Genomic DNA, 24496 nt, shown 5'->3' with positions numbered 1-24496 from the left:
TTTTTTTTTTTTTTTTTTACAGGAAAATATTTTTATGAGATTGAAATCAACTTTGATATAAAAGGTCTGATAATTTCCTAGAGAACTATTTTAGGACTCCCCCTTATTCCACCCTTACTATCATATGTATCACATGTCATGTGGCCGCAGCGCCCGGCCCCATTGCTGTGGTTCGACAGGCTCATTGGACTTTTTAAGGTCATAAGTTGCGCCTCACAGTCGTCTTCGACTATTTCACAGTTTTATACAGGGTGTCCCACGAATCATGACAGTTGGTGAATAGTTTAGAATGTCTTCTTCCATAATATGTTAAGTTTTTCAATACCAAAGACAATAATAAAAATATTATATAGGAGTCATATTATAGTAAAATAAACTTCAAAGTGAAATATATTTGAGAAAAAGATTTTTTAAATGAAAAAAACTGCAAACAGCCTTTGATATCTAATACAGTGTATGGAAGACGACATTCAAAACTACAACTGTCATGTTTCGTGGGACACCCTGTAGGTTCCACTTTAATTTTGCTAAAAAGTTATAATTTTTTTTTCAAACGTTCGTTCATAATAATTAAGGCGATTAGAAACATAAAAATGCAGAACTGCAACGTAATTGGACAATAAAAACCCGTTTCCATTGATAAAAAATTAAGTGGATAGTTTATGTAGATTTAAATACAAAATTTTAATAAATACATTTTTAGTTTAAACCAAAAACAAACTAAGTTGAGTTCTCATGGTTTAAAAGTAAATTCAAGTAGATATCCTTCGGATCTTAGAAAAATGTTAGTTAAGAAACAAATGAAATATTTTGATGTCCCATTGGAACATGAATGGAAAGTTCCGGTTTTACAAGAACTTTTAAATACAAGAATGAATAATTTATATGTTGAAGGATTCGATGATTACGTAATAACTGAAATGATAAATATGTTATGTAGTGAGTAAAAATCAATTTTTTCTATTTGTGCATAATTTTGCATATTTTCTCTCTTTTCTTTTGGAAACCTGTATTTTCAAAAAGAATTTATTTAAATAAATTTAAACTACACCATTTATATATGTATTTATATCTTTGTGTGTGAATAAATCTTTATAATAATAAGTCTTTTGATAAATTCTTTGTTAAAGTATTGCAGAAAAAAATATCTTCTGAATTTCTACAATGTTTTCATTGCTAATAAATCCATATTGTTTATGTTTTTAGCTATCTCTATCGATATTGTTCACAGATCTTACAGTTCACTGTAAATGTTACACAATAGCTTCAACACTTTCTGAGCAGTGAACACTGAACAGTTCTAGATGTTCTAGACCAAACTGAAATATATGAATCATATGTGCATCTCTCAGTAGTCAGTTTCTCCTCTTACTAAATACTAAGCTAAGCAGTAAGCTGTCTGTACCCGGGTAAATGTGCAGACCGGTTCCATTGCGTCATCAACATCAAGCAGAGTCTAGTCTAAGCTCTGCTCAAATCTGTGACGTTTACGTCAAATTCGTATTTGGGCAGTGTTCACTTTGGTTTCAATTAGCTGTACGCAATATACTGCGTAACCTTTTACGTCATGCAGCGGCGATTATATCAATGACTTGACGACTTTTGATTTCAATTCCGATTTATAGTCTTATATATTTATAGACTTTTAAACAGACATTGATAAACAAAAACATGGATATAAAGAGAAGCTGGTCAGTTATTAAAGCATCTCGAACTTGTAAGTACTTGTAATCCAAAAAAAATGTGTCACCAATTAGATTTCAAATAAAATGTCGCCTTTATTATATTGAAATAATCGCGTCTACCACCGTATTTAAAAAGCACAACAAATCGAATTACTTTCTAGTTTCTTCAATAATCAATTCTATCTTGCATTATTCAGATATAAGATGATTTTACTGGTCGTCATCCTTAATTTGTAGATTCTTTATACTTTCTTCTCTATTCTTTATAATTTCTTCTCTTTTCCTTATAATTTCTTCTCTATTCTCTATACTTTCTTCTCTATCTATATATAAATTTGGATTGTCTGTCTGTTTGTCTGTCTGTCTGTTTGTATCCAATAAACGTCAAAACGGCTGAACCGATCGGGCCCAAATTTTTTGTGGGACATCTAGGGACCCCCAGGGAAGGTTTATGAATGATTGAAATTTTAAATATTTGTCTCCATCAAAATTCGATCTTGATTAAATTTTTTAAAATTTTGAAAATCCACGAAATTTTTTGTGAAAATCCGCGAATTATTTTTGTTTTGTTTTACGATGTACACAAAGAGAACATATGTTTACAATTAATTTAGAAGATGGGCGCGAAGCGCCCTCTATGGTTAGTTCTTTATACTTTCTTCTCTATTCTTTATCATTTCTTCTCTATTCCTTATAATTTCTTCTCTATTCTTTATACTTTCTTCTCTATTCTTTATAATTTCTTCTCTATTCCTTATAATTTCTTCTCTATTATACTTTCTTCTCTATATCCTTATACTTTCTTCTCTATTCCTTAACTTTCTTCTCTATTCTTTATACTTCTATATTCCTTAGCCTACTTATCAAGATCTAATAATTTTTTCTCTATTCTTTATTCTTTCCTCTCTATTCTTTATACTTTCTTCTCTATTCTTTATACTTTCCTCTCTATTCTTTATACATTCTTCTCTATTCTCTATACTTTCCTCTCTATTCTTTATACATTCCTCTCTATTCTCTATACTTTCCTCTCTATTCCTTATAATTTCTTCTCTATTATACTTTCTTCTCTATATCCTTATACTTTCTTCTCTATTCCTTAACTTTCTTCTCTATTCTTTATACTTCTATATTCCTTAGCCTACTTATCAAGATCTAATAATTTTTTCTCTATTCTTTATTCTTTCCTCTCTATTCTTTATACTTTCTTCTCTATTCTTTATACTTTCCTCTCTATTCTTTATACATTCTTCTCTATTCTCTATACTTTCCTCTCTATTCTTTATACATTCCTCTCTATTCTCTATACTTTCCTCTCTATTCCTTATAATTTCTTCTCTATCTTTTATACTTTCTTCTCTATATCCTTAACTTTCTTATCAATATCTTATACTTTCTTCTCTATTCCTTATCATTACCATTTTTATAAATTCTATTGAATATTCGTTTTACTTCGTTCACAATATTTTTATGAAAATACGTTATTTCTTTATATATTTTGATTCCTTATACATTGTTCTTTTCCTCGTGATGTATTTGCTACGAGCTTGGGAACCCAGCTTAGCCTGAAATAAAGTTTTCTTTATTAGAGTCAACCTATTTATTTAATAACTTTTAAACCAAGTTAAGAACATTCATGTAGATATACAGTTTCCCCGATCAAAATTTGAGGCAAATCGATGAAGGGTTTCCTGAGTTATGATCGGACATACAAACAAACAAACGGAGATTAATGCTTTATATATATATATATAGATTCCTCGCACCTTATTAATATTATGAGGTTTACCCGCAGGTTTAAGATATTTAACTGCTTGAGGGAAGTGTGTACTTCTTAGTGTGTTTACTGTTTACATATATTTCTGCTTGTCACGCAGGTTGGAGTTTAACAGTTTAATATCCAGGGTATCCAGAGGTACCTATAGAGTGCACTGGGACACTTTCCAAACATGGATTTATTTCTATTTTTAGGATCAGTTAACCACATATACTAAACTATATCATATCATGTTAAATTATACAGAACAAATCAAATTTAAGCAAGTGAAGTGGTTCAACTACTGGTTCAACATATTTAGTTTATAAATTTTAACTTCCTTTTGTTATTAATTTAATTTGGTCCCAGAGGAAACCAAAGTTTAAAATATAAATTTGATTCGCGGTTTAAAGCAAAAACGAATTGCCCACCAAAGAAGAATAAAAGTTATTCTAATGTTGGGAAGTAAAAATGAGGACCGATATTGACTTCTGAACCTGAACGTGTGATATATATATACAGTGATAACCAGAAAACTGTGAAATAGGAAGACGATATAAAGGCAATAATTAATTGTACTTAATGTTGTTACAAGGCAAATAGTTTTACTAGTAACTTATTAATTTATTTTTTAAGTGAAATTGGTCTGTTTACACAACACAGCACAGTTGATGCGATTTATATTCATAGACTGTTAATAGTTATAATTTGAGCCAAAAAGTCGTCTTCTTATTCCAGAGTTATATGGTTATCTCTGTATTATATGTATTATATTTATATATAATATACAAATGATGGCTCAATTGTAAAGTGTAGATATACGTATTATGTATTTATGTACGTACATGGTAATATTAAATACTTACGAAAAATCCAATATTATTATTATCAATGAGAGTAGAACTAAAGAGATGGGAACAGGGATTGTTTATCATCAATGGGAGTAGAACTAAAGAGAAGGGAACAGGGATTGTTTATCATCAATGAGAGTAGAACTAAAGAGAAGGGAACAGGGATTGTTTAATCTAAAGTGTTAGTTGTTGTAATGAGTACAATAACTATTTTTATCAGAATTAATAAACAATTAGAAAACAGGAATACTATTTTCTCAAGTAAGCATATTTGAAAATTTCCGAACCCCCATCTATACCACTCTTCTTAAATCTTATCCATGAAAATTTAATTAGACATATTACTAAATAACAGATATCTCTATGAACTAGAAGAAGGAGAAGTTTAAATTTATCCGACATAACTGCTACGACTTTGTGACCTCGTAGCTACTCTAATTTTGACTGTATGCACAAGTAAGATATAACAAAATTCTTCGCAATAGCTCTTCATTAAGACAAGATGTGACTGAACCCCTGTATCAGAGATATATTAAAGAAAAATATCAAGTAAAGAAATTTTTGTAAAATTTTCAGACTGTCATGGTTCAATAATCTCAAATCATAGTAAACTTTCTCAGTGTGTTTGTAAAGCTCCGTGTGATAACAACCTGTCACAAAGCTCCGTGGTCCATGAGATTGTAAGCTATCACGTAAAAATCTATTAGAATTTTGCCAATAACTTCTTGAAAACTAACGCTAAAATAAATAATTTCTTTTGAGTTTAAAAATGTACATGCTGTATAAGGTAACTTTAAAGTATGTGTGTGTTAGAAAGTTAAATCGAGTGCGAAGGGGTTACGACACTTCAAAGTTAATTCAGTCTTGAACAGAGATGTAACTTTTCATGGTAGTTTAGATCTTTGTGAGAATAATAATTCCATCATCATTATACAGTGGTCGGCGATTATATCAATATAATGAAGACGACTTTTATAAGTAAAGCTTTGATCTCTAGGCATTTTTTAATTTACAAGTTCACTAGTAAACAAAAAGAAGCTATTAATTGACAACTTCTCCTTGTTTAAATGTTTCAATGTTTCTGCTTTTTATATGCTTGATATAAATCAAAATTAGAAAAGAAAGTCGTCTTTATTGTATTGATATATACGACGACGACTGAAGATATTAAAAATTAACAAGTATGAGAGGACCTGCCATAAAACAATTTTTATCTTGTAATTTTTAGCTTTTCGTGACACGATTTTTGTTTTCTGCTCACACGTATATGCAGTTTGTTTTACTTTAAATATATAGTCTTATCAAAATTAAGAGTCCGTTTCACTTTATTCAAAAATTTTGAAATGTGTTTTACTTAAACCACTAAATTGGGAATCCAGCAATGCCTGAGAACAAAACTTTCTTTTTTAAAGTCAATCTAATTAAGGCAATTAAAATTTGAGTCAAATCAGTCATGCGGTTTCTGAGTTATGATCGGACATACAAACACACATAAAGACAAACAAAAACAGCTTGTTTATATAAATATTCAGAGTAAAATTGTTTCAGATTTATTGTGAAAATGAAATTCTCAGGATTGGTATTTTTTAGGTAAACGAATTTTTTCTTAAATCAAAAATTAATAAATTTATATATGTATAATGGCACTGAACACTTTCTCAATGCAAGTGTTCAGTTCCATTAATACATTAAACAAAATGATTTTTGATTTTTTAAAACAAAAGTGAACTCATTAACTACTGGAGATAAGGCTCTGTTAAATATTTATATAAAAACTCTCAGAAAATATGAAACACAATTTTTAAATTAAACATTAAAATATCAAAATAATACGAAAATTTTAATTATTTTTCCAACTTAATTGATCCCAACCGGCTCAAAGTACATTCTTTCTTTATCTATCTACCCTCTATGTTTCCTTTCAAAGAAAGCTTAATGATGCATTTTCAGTCTATTAATTTCCACCCAGCAAGAGAACCTAGAACAATGTGAGAGGGATGGTGTATTGTGTGATGGAGGAGGAGGAGGAGGAGGGGTGCTTCTTGATGAAACTCTCTACGAAGCATATGAATTTAAAAAAATGACGAGCAGAGAAGATTTTCTAATAAGAGAAAAACTCGACAAAATCGACGAAATAAAATCAGGTAAATGTTTTAACATTTTTAAATGAAAAAAAATTCCAAACTTTTTTTTAAGACTACCAATTTCCATGAAAATCTATGCATTGCTTTTGATATTTCTGTAGCGTTTCATTAAAAACAAAACACAATCTATTTTAGGTATTTATGGTAGAAACAATCATGGTACCCATGTTTTTTGGTACACACTGTTTCTATTAAACAAACATTCAAGATTAAAACATTTGAAGAATAACTGCTGCGCGAATAAAAGACGATTGCAAAGTCTTTGCTCAAGTCCAATTTACCGACACTTCTACTTAAGAGATGTCTTAACTGTCGTTATAATTGCAATTGATCCTCTAGACAATGAAGGTCATGCCAAATTCACAACGGTACCCTTTGAACCTTTTTCTGATCAATATATGCGGAAGATATCATTTTTTGGGCTTTGAAAAGTGTTTAATTCTAACAGTTTCTGATCAGAAGTGCAAAAGTCGTTAAATAGTAAAACCAATGGTAAATTGATCAAAAAAAAACAATTCGAGATGATAGATATTTCATGCATTCTTGATGAAACAAACCATTTGATGGTATCGTTGGGAATCGGACATGTCCCTCTATAAATAGAAAGTCATTACAATCTGAGTTTACAGTCCCTTTAAAGGGACTATAAAGGAAAAATGAAAGGTAAAGGCAGAAAGCTATTCACTTTAGCTCTTGTTCGCGACCCATGAAAGTTATATCTGATGGAACATCAGACAGGAACTGTCTTGATAAATTGATATAAAACTGTGTCAAATTTATACGAAAATTCATATATATACAGCAGAACTCCCACCAATAAGAGTGTGGTATACTGGTCACCTGTCTCTGTTTGTATCACATGACCAGTATACTGCACTACCATAAGTGTGAGTTCTAATGACGTCATACCGTCATACGTACTTATAAATAATATTATCAATTATATCTTTTAAAAATATAAATAAAAATTATAAATAGTAATTGGAGAAAACCTTTGGTTACAATTAGGTTTCTCTGGAATATCTTCGTTTCCAGATTAGTTGCGTATTTGCTGAATATTATCTGTTTAAAACTACCATTTCTATACAAAATTGTATAAATATAAATTTTCGTATAAATTTGACACAGTTTTATATAATTTTCTCGAGATAGGAACATCAGATATAACTTTCATGGGTCGCGATCAAGAGCTAAAGTGATTAGCTTTCAGCCTATACCCCCTTTCATTTTTCCTTTCCTTTACAGTCCCTTTAAGTAACCTTGAAATTTTATTCTATTTAATTAAATGTGTAGAAATTATTCTCTCTGGTTTACCTTAAAGACTTTTCTTGATTAAATTTAAATTTAATTTCAACAATTTACTTCCCGTCACATTATAAGCACCACCTTGTAAGCCAAGGAAAATATGGTACAGGGAATACTAAAAAATCTTTAAAGCAAAAACAAATTATCGAAGTTTTCTGAAAGATGGCCTGTTTGAAAAATTGAGATTAAAAATCTGACATAATTTTTAGATTCGTTTTTTGTTAATTCTATTTATGATTAAATTATTTTAAGAAAATCTCAAATTCTACTTTAAAAATTATGCATGTTTGTAATAATATGTGTAAAAACGTAAAGAAAGAAAACAACCTCGGAGTTCTATGTAAACGGAATATTTTCAATCGACCTATTAATGATTCAGAGAGTGACGCACACAATTTAAAACTTTGATTTTAACCCAGTTTATAGTAAAAACGATCGAGGATAATTTTTATACATCACGAGGTTTTCTGTAGCAAAGACAAGTAAGAAAATTACCTAAATAAATATGATTTCCATTTTTATAAAAGATCTACTCAAAATTAGCTGTATAACATCTGAAAATATGAATTATCAAAGTAATAAATTGGATTCAATCTTAGGTCCTTCTATCAGTTGCCAAGAAACTTAATGCATTCTCTCTGATCTATCATATATCAAGTATAACGGAAACATATTAAGTAATTGNGTTATCACGTGTTTATTTATTTGTTTAAAAACAGGGGGAGTAACTTTTGATTTTAAGCGATTCAAATCATTAACCATGAAAAACAACTAATTTTTATTTAATTTTTTACCATACAATCTCTCATTGAAGAACACTTTAAAATATTGTACTTAGGGGATCTGAGGACTGAGGACTCTTAATATTTAATCTGTAAAGGGGATCCTTAGGGGCTCTGAAGAATCCTCATATCTACACTGTTTTGAGTATCCTTAGGGGCACTGCAAAGACCCCTATAATGCTCTGTTTAGGGGATCCTTCGGGGTACTGCAAAGACCCCTATAATACTCTGTTTAGGGGATCCTTAGGGGCAATGCAAAGACCCCTATAATACTCAAAGACCCCTACAATACTCTGTTTAGGGGATCCTTATGGGCACTGCAAAGATCCTATAATACTCTGTTTAGGGGATCCTTAGGGGCACTGAAGATTTCTGGTTAAGGGAATGCTATAGCCATTGAGGAATCCTAAAATAAACTGTTCTTGGAGGATACTGAGTGGCAATGAAGATCCCTAATATACTCAATAATGTTTAGGAGACCCTAACGGGGCCCTGAAGAACTTAAATTTTTAACAGTTTTTAGGGTTTTTTTAGTTGCACTGAAGACCCCTAAAATACTCTGTTTAGGGGACCCTGCCGGGGGCCTGAAGAACATTAATTTTTTAATGTTTTTAGGGTTTTCTTAGTAGCACTGAAGACTAAAAATACTCTGTTTAGGGGATCCTGCCGGGGCTCTGAAGAAAGTCCAGGCGTTGTTAAAAATCTACCCTGATTCCCCTAGAGCCCTAAACTCCTTAGCTAGGATTTATCGTATTTTATACAACAAGCTTAGGAATTCAACATATTCAGAATTTTTTTTTAATATTTTGTTTTTTAATTATTTATCATTCATGCTCGTAATGGCCATTTTTTATTTTCGTATTCTCGACTGCAGTTATACTTTATGTAAAAGTTTATATTTTGTAATTTGAAAAAATGTTATGTTGAATATGCGTCTGTAACAATACTGCCGATAAAGTGCAGATACAGTCTTGAAAGTTATATAGATAGAGAATAGAATATATAGAGAGGAATTAAAAGAATCTCTCGGTATGAATTTTTTCAGTCCCTTTCAGCCTGAAAGGGAGTTCAAAGTGTACAAATCATGTAAATGCTTACAAATTATATGCAGTAGAGTACATTAATACAGTATGTTTCCTAGACTATTCATTTCAATTTCGAAATTTTTAAAGCTGTTAAATAAACTTTATAATGGATTAGGTGAATAAAAACATCATTTGATTTATAGTTATAACGGAAAATCATCGTTTGTAAAGTGGAAGGCATAGAGTCTATGTGAAATGAATATTGGTCAATTATGAAACCAGCCTATTTCATAATTTGGTTTTCTTTTAACAATAATTTTAGATTTTCTATAAAATGATATTCCAGGGCCCAACAGGTTATATAGCATAAATATGTGAAGTACACCTGCAGTATGGAAACAGTACAACAAAATGGCCGTTTTACACTTTTTTCTATTAAATTCCTCTCTATATATTCTATTCTCTATGGTTATATAGTTAGTTTTTAAATTCAATTAAGATATTTTTGCGTGATTTTTGAAAAGTATATGTTGTTAATAGTAAAGAGAACAAGGAGATTGGAAGGATTGAATATTTAAACAAACTCAAGGATATTGTTATCAAGATTGTCAAAATGCCAAGGTATTTATTGTAGTTCAATAGTTTTCCGCATGTTTTTAATGTCTCTGTAGTGTGTATTTATACTGACAGTACAGTACACTGTGCAGAGACATGGTTAAAGACAAGGTACTAATGCAAGGAAAGTTATTTCAGAGGTGTACGCATCTTTTGTTCTGCAGTGTACTGTCTCTGGGTGGTAATGTAGGATCAAGACCGATGTCTAAGCCTGACATGGGATCCATCTTTCACATAAAAAATCAATGAAATATTGTGGTCATAGAAAACTATTATGTGAATTATCAAAATTATCAAATTTAATGCTTTTAACCTCCTAGGATACTAGACGAAAACTGATACATCTATTCTTGTTTACAAATTCCGCCCAGAGAGATCTGGTTTCAAAATGTACGCATAGTATACGCAACTGCAATTAACTTTCCTTGCATTACAACCTTAGTTAAAGATAAATAGCAAAAACTTCTATTGCACATCAGTTACAGTATTGCCAACTATTCAAAGCAAAGAGCCACTTATTAATTTTTTCAAGTTATTAAATTATAATTACATAATTATTTAGATAGCTTCTTGGGATTTAAGTAAAAATCTTTATTTTTTCCTTAATCATATTATTATCATTTCATAATATTACTACACAGGAGACATTGATACAATACTTGGTTTTCTCCTTGTAATTGTAGCTTTTTAACATTACTGAAACAGAAGCAATTTATTTTACATGTAAAAAATGCATAACGAAACATTGATATCAGATTTCGCAGATTTCTCTGTACTGGGTGAATTTCCAAACAAAATTTGCATTAAAATCATTTTATATCACTTTAATTTACTTTGACCGGTCTTTAACCTTCCAGTGTCTTGTGTGAGTTGCCACAAAAAGTTGGGCCTGATCTGATATCTTTCAACAATTTTGATGTTTTCTTTTTATTACAAAGTTACAAAAACTGTTTCTATTATGCAAATATTGAAACCTGTCTTGTTTATAAAACTTTTGTGTTATAAAGGTAAAATTTTAAATATTTATTTCTATTTCTTGAGTTCGAATGAATCGCATACATTATTTATAAATGTTGTTTTTTGTGTCTATGAAGCTAAAAGCATTAATTTTGATAATTGCTCTTCTGTCTACAGACAGATATTCAGGAGCCATTGATATTTTTCATCTTTTTCATAATATTAAGTACGACATTTCAATCTTTTTGATTATAAAGGGGCCATTCATGTTTTGTACAGTGACTTATTAATCAAACAAATTCACAACGCTCGAATCCTAATCTGAGCAACAATGAGGAAGATATCGTGGTTTTTCCACAAACTCAAATTTTCTAATATTGCTTTATCTTTGCATCCTTATAGTGTAAACCTTTGACATTTCAAACTTAGAATATTTGATCTAACAGAATTTATAGTTTGAAATATTAAAGGGCTAAAACATAGGGTTCCAAATATATAAAGGGTTATTTGGGGCAAAACTTAGTTTCTTTACTTTTTTTTCTCGCCATAAATCGCCAACTGTCACTTTCATTGATAATCTATATTCAAAATTTATACTGTTATAATTCTTAGATAGAAAATCAAGAATATCTTAATTTTTTTTCTACGCTTCCTATTGAGTAGACAGTCTCTTTAATATTTTGTATTTTAGTTCTAAGCTTCCTATTGAGTAGACAGTCCCTTTAATATTTTGTATTTTAGTTCTAAGCTTCCTATTGAGCAGACAGTCCCTTTAATATTTTGTATTTTAGTTCTAAGCTTCCTATTGAGTAGATAGTCCCTTTAATATTTTGTATTTTAGTTCTAAGCTTCCTATAGAGCTTTTTAAATCCGTGGCAGATTTCGGGGTAGCGAACTCTCAAGCACTGGGAGAAAGGGACTGGACAATAATGCTCGTGGAAGAATTAGGTAGCAACAAGAAATATTTAAATTTGGAGCTTTGCATCTTAATAATTCCTCCAGGTTCCATTTGATATTAGAGTGATAACAGAAAGTTTAAAATAAAATAATTTTGTTATTTTGATTAAGCAACAAAAATAAGCTTATAGACATGTCTGAAAAAATGTCTATCTTTGTAGTACTGCAAGAGAAAGGAATTGAGTCTTTGCCACGAACTTTGATTTTCTAATCCCTATATCTTTGGATTCCAACGTCGTAAACCTTTGACATTTCAAACTATGACTTCTGTTAGATCAAATAAAATAAGTTTGAAATATCAAAGGTTTACGGCATTGGGTTCGAAAGATATAGGGATTATAAAATCAGAGTTTGTGGCAAAGACTCAATTCCTTTGAACAGCTTCGTTGTCAGTTAATGTGTTTGTTTACATTTTTGTGTGGAAGGAACATATAACACTGCAGTTCACAGAAAACTTTATAGTATTAATTTTTGCTGGCTATAGTTTTCCTAAAAAATACACTATAAATTTATTATAACAATAATCCAAAACAAAACTGATTAAATTATTATAAAATGTTTAAATGTATCATGTTTAAAATTAATTGATCATTCTTATCAAGATGTCTCTTAACTTTAAATTAAACTTGCACAGGTCTCCTTTTTCAAATTTTTCGATTAGTTCGCACAATATTGAGTTAAGAATTTTGAATATAAATGATGTCTCAGAATTGATATACATATATCATAAAAATATATAATTTTTGTTGTTGAAAGTTTTTGGTCCTCGAAACCCTGAACTAGATGCTGAAGATAAAGAGTTCTACTTTCAAACTTTACTAGACGAGAAGTTTTGCAGGTATAATTGGAGCAATTATATATTTTAGGCTGACAGGGCTTTTTAACACATTTTTTATTGCTGATCCTTGTTTCAGTTGCAGATTTTCCAAAAAATGTTGATATTTAACAATAAATTGGAAACAATCTTACAAGAATTTGATATATTATGTACCCAAACCCAGACCGTGTAAATTAACACAAGACATTTTGGCCTGATTGGTTCAGCCGTATTGACATTTATTGGATAAAAACCAAAAGACAAGCCAAATACATACATACTAGCCTTAAAGGGCGCTTCGCGCCCATCTTCTAATTTAATTGTGAACATGTTCTCTTTGTGTACATCGTAAAACAAAACAAAAATAATTCGCGGATTTTCACAAAAAAATTCGTGGATTTTCAAAATTTTCAAAAATTTAATGAAGATCGAATTTTGATGGAGAAAAATATTTGAAATTTTGATCATTCATAAACCTTCCCTGTGGTCACGTGATGTCCCACAAAAAATTTGGGCCCGATCGGTTCAGCCGTTTTGACGTTTATTGGATACAAACAAACAAACAGACAGACAAGCCAAATTTATATATAAATAGATTTCTTGACTGTACAGATTTTATTCATTTTTTTAAATTCTTGGTTTGTTTTTTTACCATTTTCTTATTTTTTAAACCTCCAAACCCGCCTGTTCAGTTTAAACATTTTCCGAATGCAAGAACCAATTCTTGTTCTCACTTCTTTAGTTCTCCCAGATTCAAGAAATATTACAATCTAAAGTTTTCAGACTTTTTCTCCAATCACAAACATTTGTTACAAGTTTATACAGGCAAAAGTAATTTTATTCTCTCAATATGGATTTCATTAAATAAATCTTTTTGTTTCGGGAGTTTTCTTTTCTAACTTTAGCCTTCAAGAATTAAATCACAATGATTAGCTACTTTTTAAGAATACAGTTAAAGGGACTATAAGCGTAGTTTCAAGTGACCCTCCATGCAAAGATGGCAATGCCCGATTCACAACCGTACCCTAATAACCTTGTCTGATAAAGTATAAATTAGATATTAATGTGTATAATTTTGAAAACTGATTATTTTTGTAAAGTTTCCTAACAAAACTGACTTGCGTATTTCTGCTGGAGGAAAACATATAAAAAATATTAGAATTAAACCCTTTCGAACCTTATAAACGACAATATGGTCAAGAGTACTCTAATCAGATATTAGTTTCAAGAGCACTATTATGAATGTGAGATTGAATCAGATATTGTTTTCAAGAGCACTATTATGAATGTGGAATTGAATCAGATATTGGTTTCAAGAGCACTATTGTGAATGTGAGATTGAATCAGATATTGGTTTCAAGAGCACTATTGTGAATGTGGGATTGAATCAGATATTGGTTTCAAGAGCACTATTATGAAAGTGGGATTGAATCAGATATTAGTTTCAAGAGCACTATTATGAATGTGGGATTGAATCAGATATTAGTTTCAAGAGCACTATTATGAATTTGGGATTGAATTAGATATTGGTTTCAAGAGCAATATTGTGAATGTGAGATTGAATCAGATATTGGTTTCAAGAGCACTATTGTGAATGTGAGATTGAATCAGATATTAGTTTCAAGAGCACTATTGTGAATGTGAGATTGAATCAGATATTAGTTTCAAGAGCACTATTATGAATGTGGGATTGAATCAGATATTAGTTTCAAGAGCACTATTATGAATTAGGGATTGAATTAGATATTGGTTTCAAGAGCACTATTGTGAATGTGAGATTGAATTAGATATTGGTTTCAAGAGCACTATTATGAATGTGAGATTGAATCAGATATTGGTTTCAAGAGCAATATTATGAATGTGGGATTGAATCAGATATTAGTTTCAAGAGCACTATTGTGAATTTGGGATTGACTTAAATTATGCATTCAGTCCCTTTAAAACGGTAAATTTATAAAATGATAACAATTGTTATATAATTAGATTAAATAGAATTTTTCCTATGATACTCAAGAAATCAATCCTGCGTCAGGAGGGGTTTTTCATTTTTGTCAAGATATCAATTAGATATGTTTTATTTATTTTATTTAAATTTTTTTATTTATTTTATATTTTTTAGTGGCGACATATCAGCAGTGAAGCAGTTAATCATTGATATAACTAAGAATGGAACAACACCTAGGGAAAAAAATCTAAAATTAAAAACAATAATTTCTCCTGTTTTGAGAACTTTTATCTTTTTTTCAATCTTAACTCCTCTAGGTTATAAACCCAAGAGGGAGAAAAGCAAACTTGTTTTAAATCCATTATTTCTCGCCAAATGCCACTCAGAAGAGGGGAAGGTGTTCATACATCTTTTAAATAAATAATGAAATAAATAATTTACCATTTTTCATTTAAATACATATTTGTCTAAACCTTATCCCTATTTGGCTATTTTTGTCTATAATAGTAGGGGGAGGGGGGATTTTACCCTTAGAGTTGAGATAGGGGAGTGTGATACATTTCAAGGCCTGCTCTTTAACAAAGATTAGACCTCTAACTTTATTCTTTGATGAGGATTTGAAAAAAAGTTCTAAAAGTATGTCGAAAATTTTTAAAAATGGTTATTTTTAAATTAGACAAATATTAACTTGTGACACATTCATTTTTGTCCGAGAACCATGTTAGCAGAAACCCTATAATTTTGTTCATAATAAAGCATTTCGAAATTATAAAAATTTTCTTCGATATTATGAACATTTTGTTCGACATTATGAACATTTTGTTCGACATTATGAACATTTTGTTAAAAATTATGAGCATTTTGTTCGATAATATAAACATTTTGTTCAATATTATGAATATTTTGTTCGATATTATAACCATTTCGTTCGATATTATGAACATTTTTTTCGATATTATGAACATTTTGTTCTATATCATGAACATTTTGTTCGAGATTATGAACATTTTGTTCGATATTATGAACATTTTGTTTTATATTATGAACATTTTGTTTACTATTCTGAAATATTTTCGATATTGGGAACATTTTGTTCGATATTATGAAAAATTTGTTAGAAATTTTAGATAATTGTTCAATATTATGAACGTTTTGTTCGATATTAAAAACATTTTGTTCGATATTAAGAACATTTTGTTTGATATTATGAACATTTTGTTCGATATTATGAACAGAATTGTAATATCAAATTTTTGTTAGTGATTTCGTACAAAGTTTTCTTAATTTCTAAAGTTTTGTGGTAAGTACGATATTATGAAGAAAATGTAAGGAGAATGTATGAGTCCGAAGTATGAATTATATTTTTGATTTATTTTCTCCTGTGCTAGTATGTCTATGAGGTTCCTTATGGGAATAATAACCAGGAAAGAACTTTACACGTTCAATCTATTCAATTTTTCTAGCACGTACAGGGATCTCCAGAAAATACCGGAATGATTTTCTTTAATTCTTCTAAATATGAAATATTGCAAAGGAATTTTTGACTAGTTCATTTAAAAAAATTTGCCATGAACATTTTTGAAAGCAGCAGAATTATTCATGAAAAGGATATATAAGAGAACAATAATTATTCCTTAATTTTCTAGATACTACTGTACATTACACAGATAGGCAAATATAGGTCGTAATCCAATAAGTGCAGGCTTGTTTGTTCACCATAAGCTTTTCATTGTAATGCAATTTTAGTCCGAACTTTGTAACCTGTGGTTAAAATTTTTGTTTTTAAATCATTAAAATGTATTTTATTAATTATTATCAGCATAGCTTCGATCATAATTTCTGTATCATACATTCATAATACTTTAAGTTTTCTAGATTAACCCTATTCCTGCTGGGGGGGGGGGGTCAATTTGACCCCTCCCCCTGTAGTTTTTTTAGCATAACTCAAAAAGTATCGGTCTGAGGCTTTTGAAATTTTCTGACTTTTCCTACATACCCAAAGCAAATTTTTTGCAAACAACCTGTCAAAGGTAATTTGCACATTTATAGTTTTTCTTGATTAAAAATCAGGTTATTTAAAAATTTTGCAAAAAGTTTTGCATATTTGAAATGGCATGGTCAAGGGCTTTTCAAAAATGTATAATTTTTAAATTTTTTGAACAAATTTCTTTTTGCAAACATTTTTACTATATAACTGGATTTTGCGATAAAAAATTCCATTTTTGCAAATTTGCAATTTTTTTGCAGATTCTAAAAGTAGAGCACAAGAGCTTTCTAATGATGTATCATTTGTTATATTTGGACATCAAACATGGGATTTAGAGGGGGGGGGGGAAATTGACCCCCCCCCCCCAGCATATCCTGGTTTTCAAGTACCCCAGCAGAGATAGGGTTAAATAACTCTTGAATGATAAATATTTAAAGTTAGTGTAAACTTACTTCTAGGATTGAGGAGAAGAATTCTGATCTACCATTCAAGTAAACTTTTATATTTAACATTCAGGGCGCTTCGTGGCCTTTTATGTTGCCCGAATTCCTTTATCTTTGCAACTTGATGTTATAGAACTTTAATATTCCAAACTTTGACTATTTGATGTAATAGAATTAATAGTATGAAATATCTAAGGTCTACAACATCAGATTGTAAAGATTTTCGCGTTATAAAATCAAAGTTCATGGCAAACCTTCAGTTCCTTTTCTCGGGATTGCACAAAAGCTAAAAAAAAGCCTGGAAAAAGATATATTTAAATTGAAATTTATCAACGATTTGCAATTCTTCCTAGAAAAAAAGATGATGTTTTTATTTTACTGCATACTATACACTGTACAACATATCTATAATGTACAGCATATAATAGACTGTAAAGCATATCTATATAGTAATGCATATTATACACTGTAAACCATGTCTGTAATGTACTGTATATAATAGACTATATAAAAAATCTGTATTTTAATGCATATTATACACTGTACAACATCTATACTGTACTGCATATGATTGACTGTATAGCATATCTGTATAGAAATGCATATTATACACTGTAAACCATATATATAATGTACTGCATATAATAGACTGTATAGCATAGCTATATAGTAATGCATATTATACACTTTAAACCATATCTGTAATGTACTGTATATAATAGACTGTATAACATATCTGTATAGTAATGCATATTTATACACTTTACAACATATCTGTAATGTACTGCATATAATAGACTATATAACATATCTGTAATGTACTGCATATAATAGACTGTATAACATATCTGTAATGTACTGCATATATCAGACTGTAAATCATATCTGCATAGTAATGCATATTCGACACTGTACAATATATCTGTAATGTACTGCATATAATAGACTGTATAACATATCTGTAATGTACTGAATATATTAGACCGTAATGTATGCTCTAATGTACAACATATCTGTATTGTACTTAATATTATAGACCTTACAATAAATATTTTGTGTACTGTATATCTCTAATCTATATAAAATCAACAAGACCTTCGTATATATGTTTCCTATAGGCGGCCAAACGGCTGGAACGAATGGGCTGAAATTTGTTTAGCCTGGGTAGCCTGGGGGTGACATAGGCTAAAAAAAATTTTTTTATTTTTTATTTTTCACCTTTGGCAATGCCGGGCGCTTCAGCTAGTTTACAATATAACTCTTGTTTTGAACATTAATCTAATATGTACTGCATATTGTAGACCGTACAATGAAGCAGTAGTGGATCAAACTAAACCAACTGACCAGGAGGAGAGGGATGAATTGTACCTTTACTCACAGGAATACTTCAAAATTAAAATACTTATCAATCATTGCAAAATAATTGAAGCTTATTGTTACAATTAAAAGTTGAAGAAATGTTAACGCCTGGACTGACATGAATAAGTCTACAAAGTATCGGGAAAAATGTATTTACAGCATTATTAACATTCGATACTACACTTATCAGAATCAAGAAGGAGCTTTCAATCTTCCCTTTCTTCTGCCTCATACGGGCAATCAACTGAGGAAGTTGGAACATTCGACTTAGACCGTAAAAAAGTCAAATTAATATCAAACAAATCATTCAGATATTACAACCTATAGTCATCGATTATCTTTCGCCACATTTGTATATATTTGATATTTCATACTAGTTTTGATTTTGTTTTTTAAAATAATATTTAGCTTACAACTTGTTTTCGAACATTCCGGGAAAATATGAAAATGTCGTCTTCATTACCAAAAATCCTCGAAACAGGAATAAATGTTTTTATAAGTAACTCTCAGATCATAACAATTAAAACATATTATGAAAAATCAACTATATATAAATGTGGCGAAAGATAATCGATGACTGTTATTCGGTATGAGACGTCTTTAACAATTTTCTCCTTATAGACGCAACAGATAGAAGTAAGATTAGTAGCGATCAAAAGTGCTTTTTTATCGCATTAAGCCTATACCCCCTTTCATTTTTCGCGAACACTCCCTTTAAATAGAATATGAGGTCAACGTCGTATGGGCTTTTTAACGAGTTCAACGCGTGATCTCTAATTTGGGAGATTCCAACCGACAAAATATCTTGAATACAAACTATACACGAGGCGGTTCATTATCAGTCCTACTGCTACACAAAGATTGATAGACTACAGACATATTTACACGAAAGCTTCTCCATGCATACATTACTCACTATACAGTTCGTTCTACATTCTAACACCTTTAATTTTCCTAAAAAATCTGGTGATTATAAAAATAATAAACCACACTTTTTTTTGTAATGCCTAAATACAATTATAAACACATTTTTGCACAGAAACATGTTTTTATTTTATTTATGAAATCAATATATCATTTTCTTAAAATCCATTTAATAATTTTCTATGTATTTTTAAAAATCTTAGAAAGAGAATTTATTTTAAGTATTTTTTCCTCAGGATTTGGAAAAGGAACTCAGGTCAATATTTTGTTGCAATATTAAAAATTTAGTTTTAAGGTTTATGACAATGCCATTGTACGCTATTTTAATTGTGACCCTTGGCCAGCTTTAAAGGGGCTGTAAGCGTAATTTCAAGTGACCCTTAGCCAGCTTTAAAGGGGCTGTAAGCGTAATTTCAAGTGACCCTTCATGCAAAGTTTGCAATACCCGATGTACAATTCATTCGTTAAAAGCGTTGCCAGACCGAGAATGAATTAGATATCAATATTTATAATTTTGAAAACTGGTTATTTTCAATTGTGGGTTCTCTACTAAAGTAACTTGCATATTTCTATCGTAGGAAAACATAGTGGAAGTATCCGAATGAAACCTTGTAAAACGAAAATATATAGAATTTATATTATTGATCAGATAGAGGTTTCTTGGATACCGATACAATATATATAATTTATATTATTGATCAGATAGAGGTTTCTTGGGCACTGATACAATATATATATAATCTATATTATTGATCAGATAGAGGTTTCTTGGGCACCGATACAATATATAGAATTTATATTATTGATCAGATAGAGGTTTCTTGGATACCGATACAATATATAATTTATATTATTGATTAGATAGAGGTTTCTTGGGTACCGATACAATATATATAATCCATATTACTGGTCAGATAGAGGTTTCTTGGGTACCGTTACAATATATATAATTTATATTATTGGTCAGATAGAGGTTTCTTGGGTACCATTACAATATATATAATTTATATTATTGATCAGATAGAGGTTTCTTGGGTACCGATACAATATATATAATTTATATTATTGATCAGATAGAGGTTTCTTGGGTACCGATACAATATATATAATTTATATTATTGATCAGATAGAGGTTTNGATAGAACACTGAATGTATTCTTTTCAAGAAGGGGTTTTTCTTTCACAAATCCTCGAGGCAGAAGCCCAAAAGAGTTACGCACATGCTCTCTCTTTTTCTTGTAATTTAAAATGTCCGTATATCTCAGACTTGATATATCGAGTCCTGTGAATCGTTTCTCGCACTCTTAAACTGAAATGCCATAAAAACTATATTGCCAATCTCTTATAGAGTGTAAGATTGAAATTTATAGGTATTCTTTGTCTGATTAAGATTATTGCTCTAAATTAAAAAAATCTTTACATTAATTATGCTTGAATAGAGACCAACTTAAACCAGGAGTTCAACCAGAAATGATCAACTAGTTTAACTAGCTCAGCTGTATTCATAAATTTTCATCTGTGGAATCAATGGAAAAGACAAATGTGTATTTCTATTCGGTTGAAAATTATTTTATGAATTTTTTCATTAGACACACTTAAAACAATTGTAGTTCGAACAAGTATGGTTTAAAGGGAGTGACCGGCTATGTAAGGCAATTGAACTGAGTATGCAGTGTTGTCGAAAACTTCTTTAGGATTCATTTAAGACATATAAAACTTTTTAAAGATCTGTAAATCCTGAGTTTGAGCGCAAATTCGACGTTCAAAACTCCTGATTTGGGGTTGGATACGCTTTCAGAATTAGTTTTTTTTTTAAATTATTAAATAACGACAACGAAAAATAAAGTAAAAATTATACAGTAATCTAATTAGATGGCTAGGAACATATTTCACAAAATAAATTTGTCAATAAATCAATGCTAAAATCGATTATTTCGTATTATATTGAATTTCTAATTTTCTTTGAATTTATTCGCAGATTTCTTCAAATTCTTTAAATGTCGTCTTTTCAATAATAATTATAGACAATCTGCGAACATCTTTGTGAATAACGAGAAACTAGAATAATGAGATAATAGAAACTAATAATTGAACAAGATTACTTATTTTCGATGATAAGATTAATTTTTATTTTCTCAAAATGTTCTTAAACATGACTTCTGTAGTTTATTGAAGAATATTTTTACATTTTATGTCGTCGTTAATTAAAAATTTAAAAAAAACTAATTCTGAAAGCGTATCCACCCCCAAATCAGGAGTTTTGAACGTCGAATTTGCGCTCAAACTCAGGATTTACAGACTTTTAAAAAGTGAAATATGTCTAATGAATCCTAAAGAAGTTTTCCACAACACTGCGTCCTCAGTTCAATTACCTTACATAGCCGGTCACTCCCTTTAATAAGGATAAAAGTGGAGTTTGTAATTAAGTTAGTTTATCCTTTATTTTATTTATAAAATTTTTACCAATAAAAAGAACACCTTAAGCTGAAAATATCTGATTATGTACATTACGATCTTTGATAAATGTAAATATTTTTCTTACCTGAATTTGATTTAATTTTTGATTTTGAAATTAATTTTGTAGTGTCAAGTTCCTTGCCTTGGCTCACATAAGTTTTGCTAAAACAAATAAACTGAGACAGTTTAATTACTGCCAACTCTACTGGGAGAAATAAAAACCTTACTTTATGCCAGTCAGATTTTATATAAAGAAGAAAAACACTAAATTTAAACTACAGGATGCTGCTCACATCATATTGTATCGTTTATTGCTCTTAATTTTCGGGACTAATTAGACAATTTTAAAAGAATGAAAAATTTAAAAAGATTTTATAAGGCTAATATAAAAGTTTGCATGCAGAATGTAAATACTAGGTTTTTTCGAAAATATATATATGTGTATATTTTGGCGTTAAAGAATCAGAAGAGACCCGAAATTAATTTATAACTAATTACAACTTTACAATTTAATTTTACAAATATGATTAATGAAACGATATTAACAAAATAGCCCAATCCTGCCTATTCCAAAATGTGGTCTGCCTTTATTGTGGGTTTAAAATTACCAGCGAAATATATGCACTACAATGTCGTCTGATTAACTGTCAATTGATTCCAGGTCTTTCTGGTTATGACTGTAGAAATTTATAGCGTGAAATTTTTTTTTACATATTTCATTGTGTTGTAGGAGGGAGGAGAAGGTTGAGATGATAAATCTTATTCATGATTTTCTGGTCGAGCTATCTTTCTACCCATCCAGGTATCTTTTATGTTGAAAGGTATTGCAGGCGTAATCTTTAAGTGACCCTCCATTTAACCCCTCGTTCGAGCAAAAATTACTAAGATTTTTTTGTCTTTCAATCTGAAAAATGTTAATTTTAAATCGTGGTTTCTCTTTTAATAAGTTATTTGTGAATTTCTGTAGTTATAGAGACAAAGTTTTCAAGGGACAAAGACAATATCTTCCCCAACCTTCATTGTCTAGCTTTCCTAACATTAGGCAATGATGTAAATCGAACATAAAAGGGAAACTACATCAACAATCAATTGTTCAGATTCAGATACGAATACATTTAAAACAGAACAGTCAAAACTTTGAAATTAATTTGACATTTCGAAATGGGCAGCATTTATTATCGTAGGATGTCAAAAATATCGTTTTTAAAACTGTTGAAGGTTGAGACCTGAGATTTCATTAAAGTGAACAAAACTGTCAAAAGTATTTTTTCTCATTCTTTTAAGATATTTAAAATATTGATTGTCATTCCCAACAGTAATAAAAAACCTTAATTTTAATAACATGCTGATAAAAAAACTTTTATGACAAATGGAAAAGGGAAAGTAGTGAAAATTTAAATTCTTTAAAAGAAATATGTCAAAATTAATCTCAATCCTAAAAGTTTTCCATGTTCCACTTTTTGGCAAACTATGAGAATATCGGAAAATATGAAAATAGTTCGAGCAAAGTTAGATAAATTGCTGTGTTTTGCAGTTAGAGGGGGAAGAAGAGGGGAGAAGGGTGGATAATGGAAGGGGGAAAAAGTTTTCAAAAATGATCCAAAACGGCTAACAACACTATTTGTGGGACACGCTGTATTGTATACCCTTAAGAAAACAACCGTAGTGTATTATATAATGCTTTCTTGTGTTTGTTATATTATTAATTTACTTGATGAAGACAAACATAGCTGTCTGATTTTATTAGAATAAGGCAGAAAGCCTATTTGCTCCCCTTGTGTATGGACCAGTTCAATAAATGCATATATATGATTATGAAGCAGGAACATCATGGGTTTAGCTCAAGTGTCCGGCATTGCTCGTAATATATTTATTTTTTTACATTTTTTTATCCTTTAAGTTTTTTGCCAATTTTGTCCAGCCGTCAATGAAATGCTTTGCTATACAGAAAAAAATATTTCGAATATTGAAAAAAAAATATTCAGAATTTTGAACAAAACAATCAAATTGTTTTACCCTATATTACTCCAAGGGTACCAGTCTAGAGACGACTTGTAGGTTGTCTTTGAACTTGCTTAGCCATGTAAGGACAAAGTGTACAAAAAAAGGTTGCTGCAAGGCAGAAAGTCGTCTCTCAACTGTTTATCAATTCTCTATAAAAATACTATAAATGTATCTGGATGTGTAAATTGTACATTATAATGTACACTGTACAGTGTACATGTCAATTACTATACATGTAATCATATACTGTTCAAGGTATCAGAGACCTATCACTAATATGAATGGTTTATCAGCTAAACCTATTTGGACCCTTGAGGAAACAGAATACGAGGTTTATTAATATTATTATTATTATTATTATTATTATTATTATTATTATTATTACTAAAAATATTAAAATTTAAAATTCGGTGATTATTATTATTATTATTATCATATTATTATTATTATTATTATTGCTATTATTATTATTATTATTATTAT

At 29.9% G+C, this 24496-nt stretch overlaps 1 protein-coding gene across 1 annotated transcript; it reads left to right on the top strand.

Moving 5' to 3' along the window:
* The first annotated feature begins 5841 nt into the window (after positions 1-5841).
* LOC111696587 (aspartyl/asparaginyl beta-hydroxylase) lies at positions 5842-24353 on the top strand. The gene is made up of 13 exons (XM_023466226.1): positions 5842-5882; positions 6243-6436; positions 9181-9295; positions 10089-10169; positions 11962-12068; positions 12834-12915; positions 15014-15076; positions 16228-16263; positions 17285-17317; positions 18571-18649; positions 19789-19808; positions 22740-22811; positions 24269-24353. The coding sequence occupies exons 1-13, from the start codon at positions 5854-5856 to the stop codon at positions 24351-24353; spliced, it is 996 nt and encodes a 331-aa protein (XP_023321994.1). The 5' UTR covers positions 5842-5853.
* The last annotated feature ends 143 nt before the right edge of the window (positions 24354-24496 follow it).

Source organism: Eurytemora carolleeae, unplaced genomic scaffold, assembly GCF_000591075.1.
Source record: "Eurytemora carolleeae unplaced genomic scaffold, Eaff_2.0 scaffold71, whole genome shotgun sequence".
Taxonomy (NCBI): Eukaryota; Metazoa; Arthropoda; class Copepoda; order Calanoida; family Temoridae; genus Eurytemora; species Eurytemora carolleeae.
This window is presented reverse-complemented; position numbering and strand designations above follow the sequence as displayed.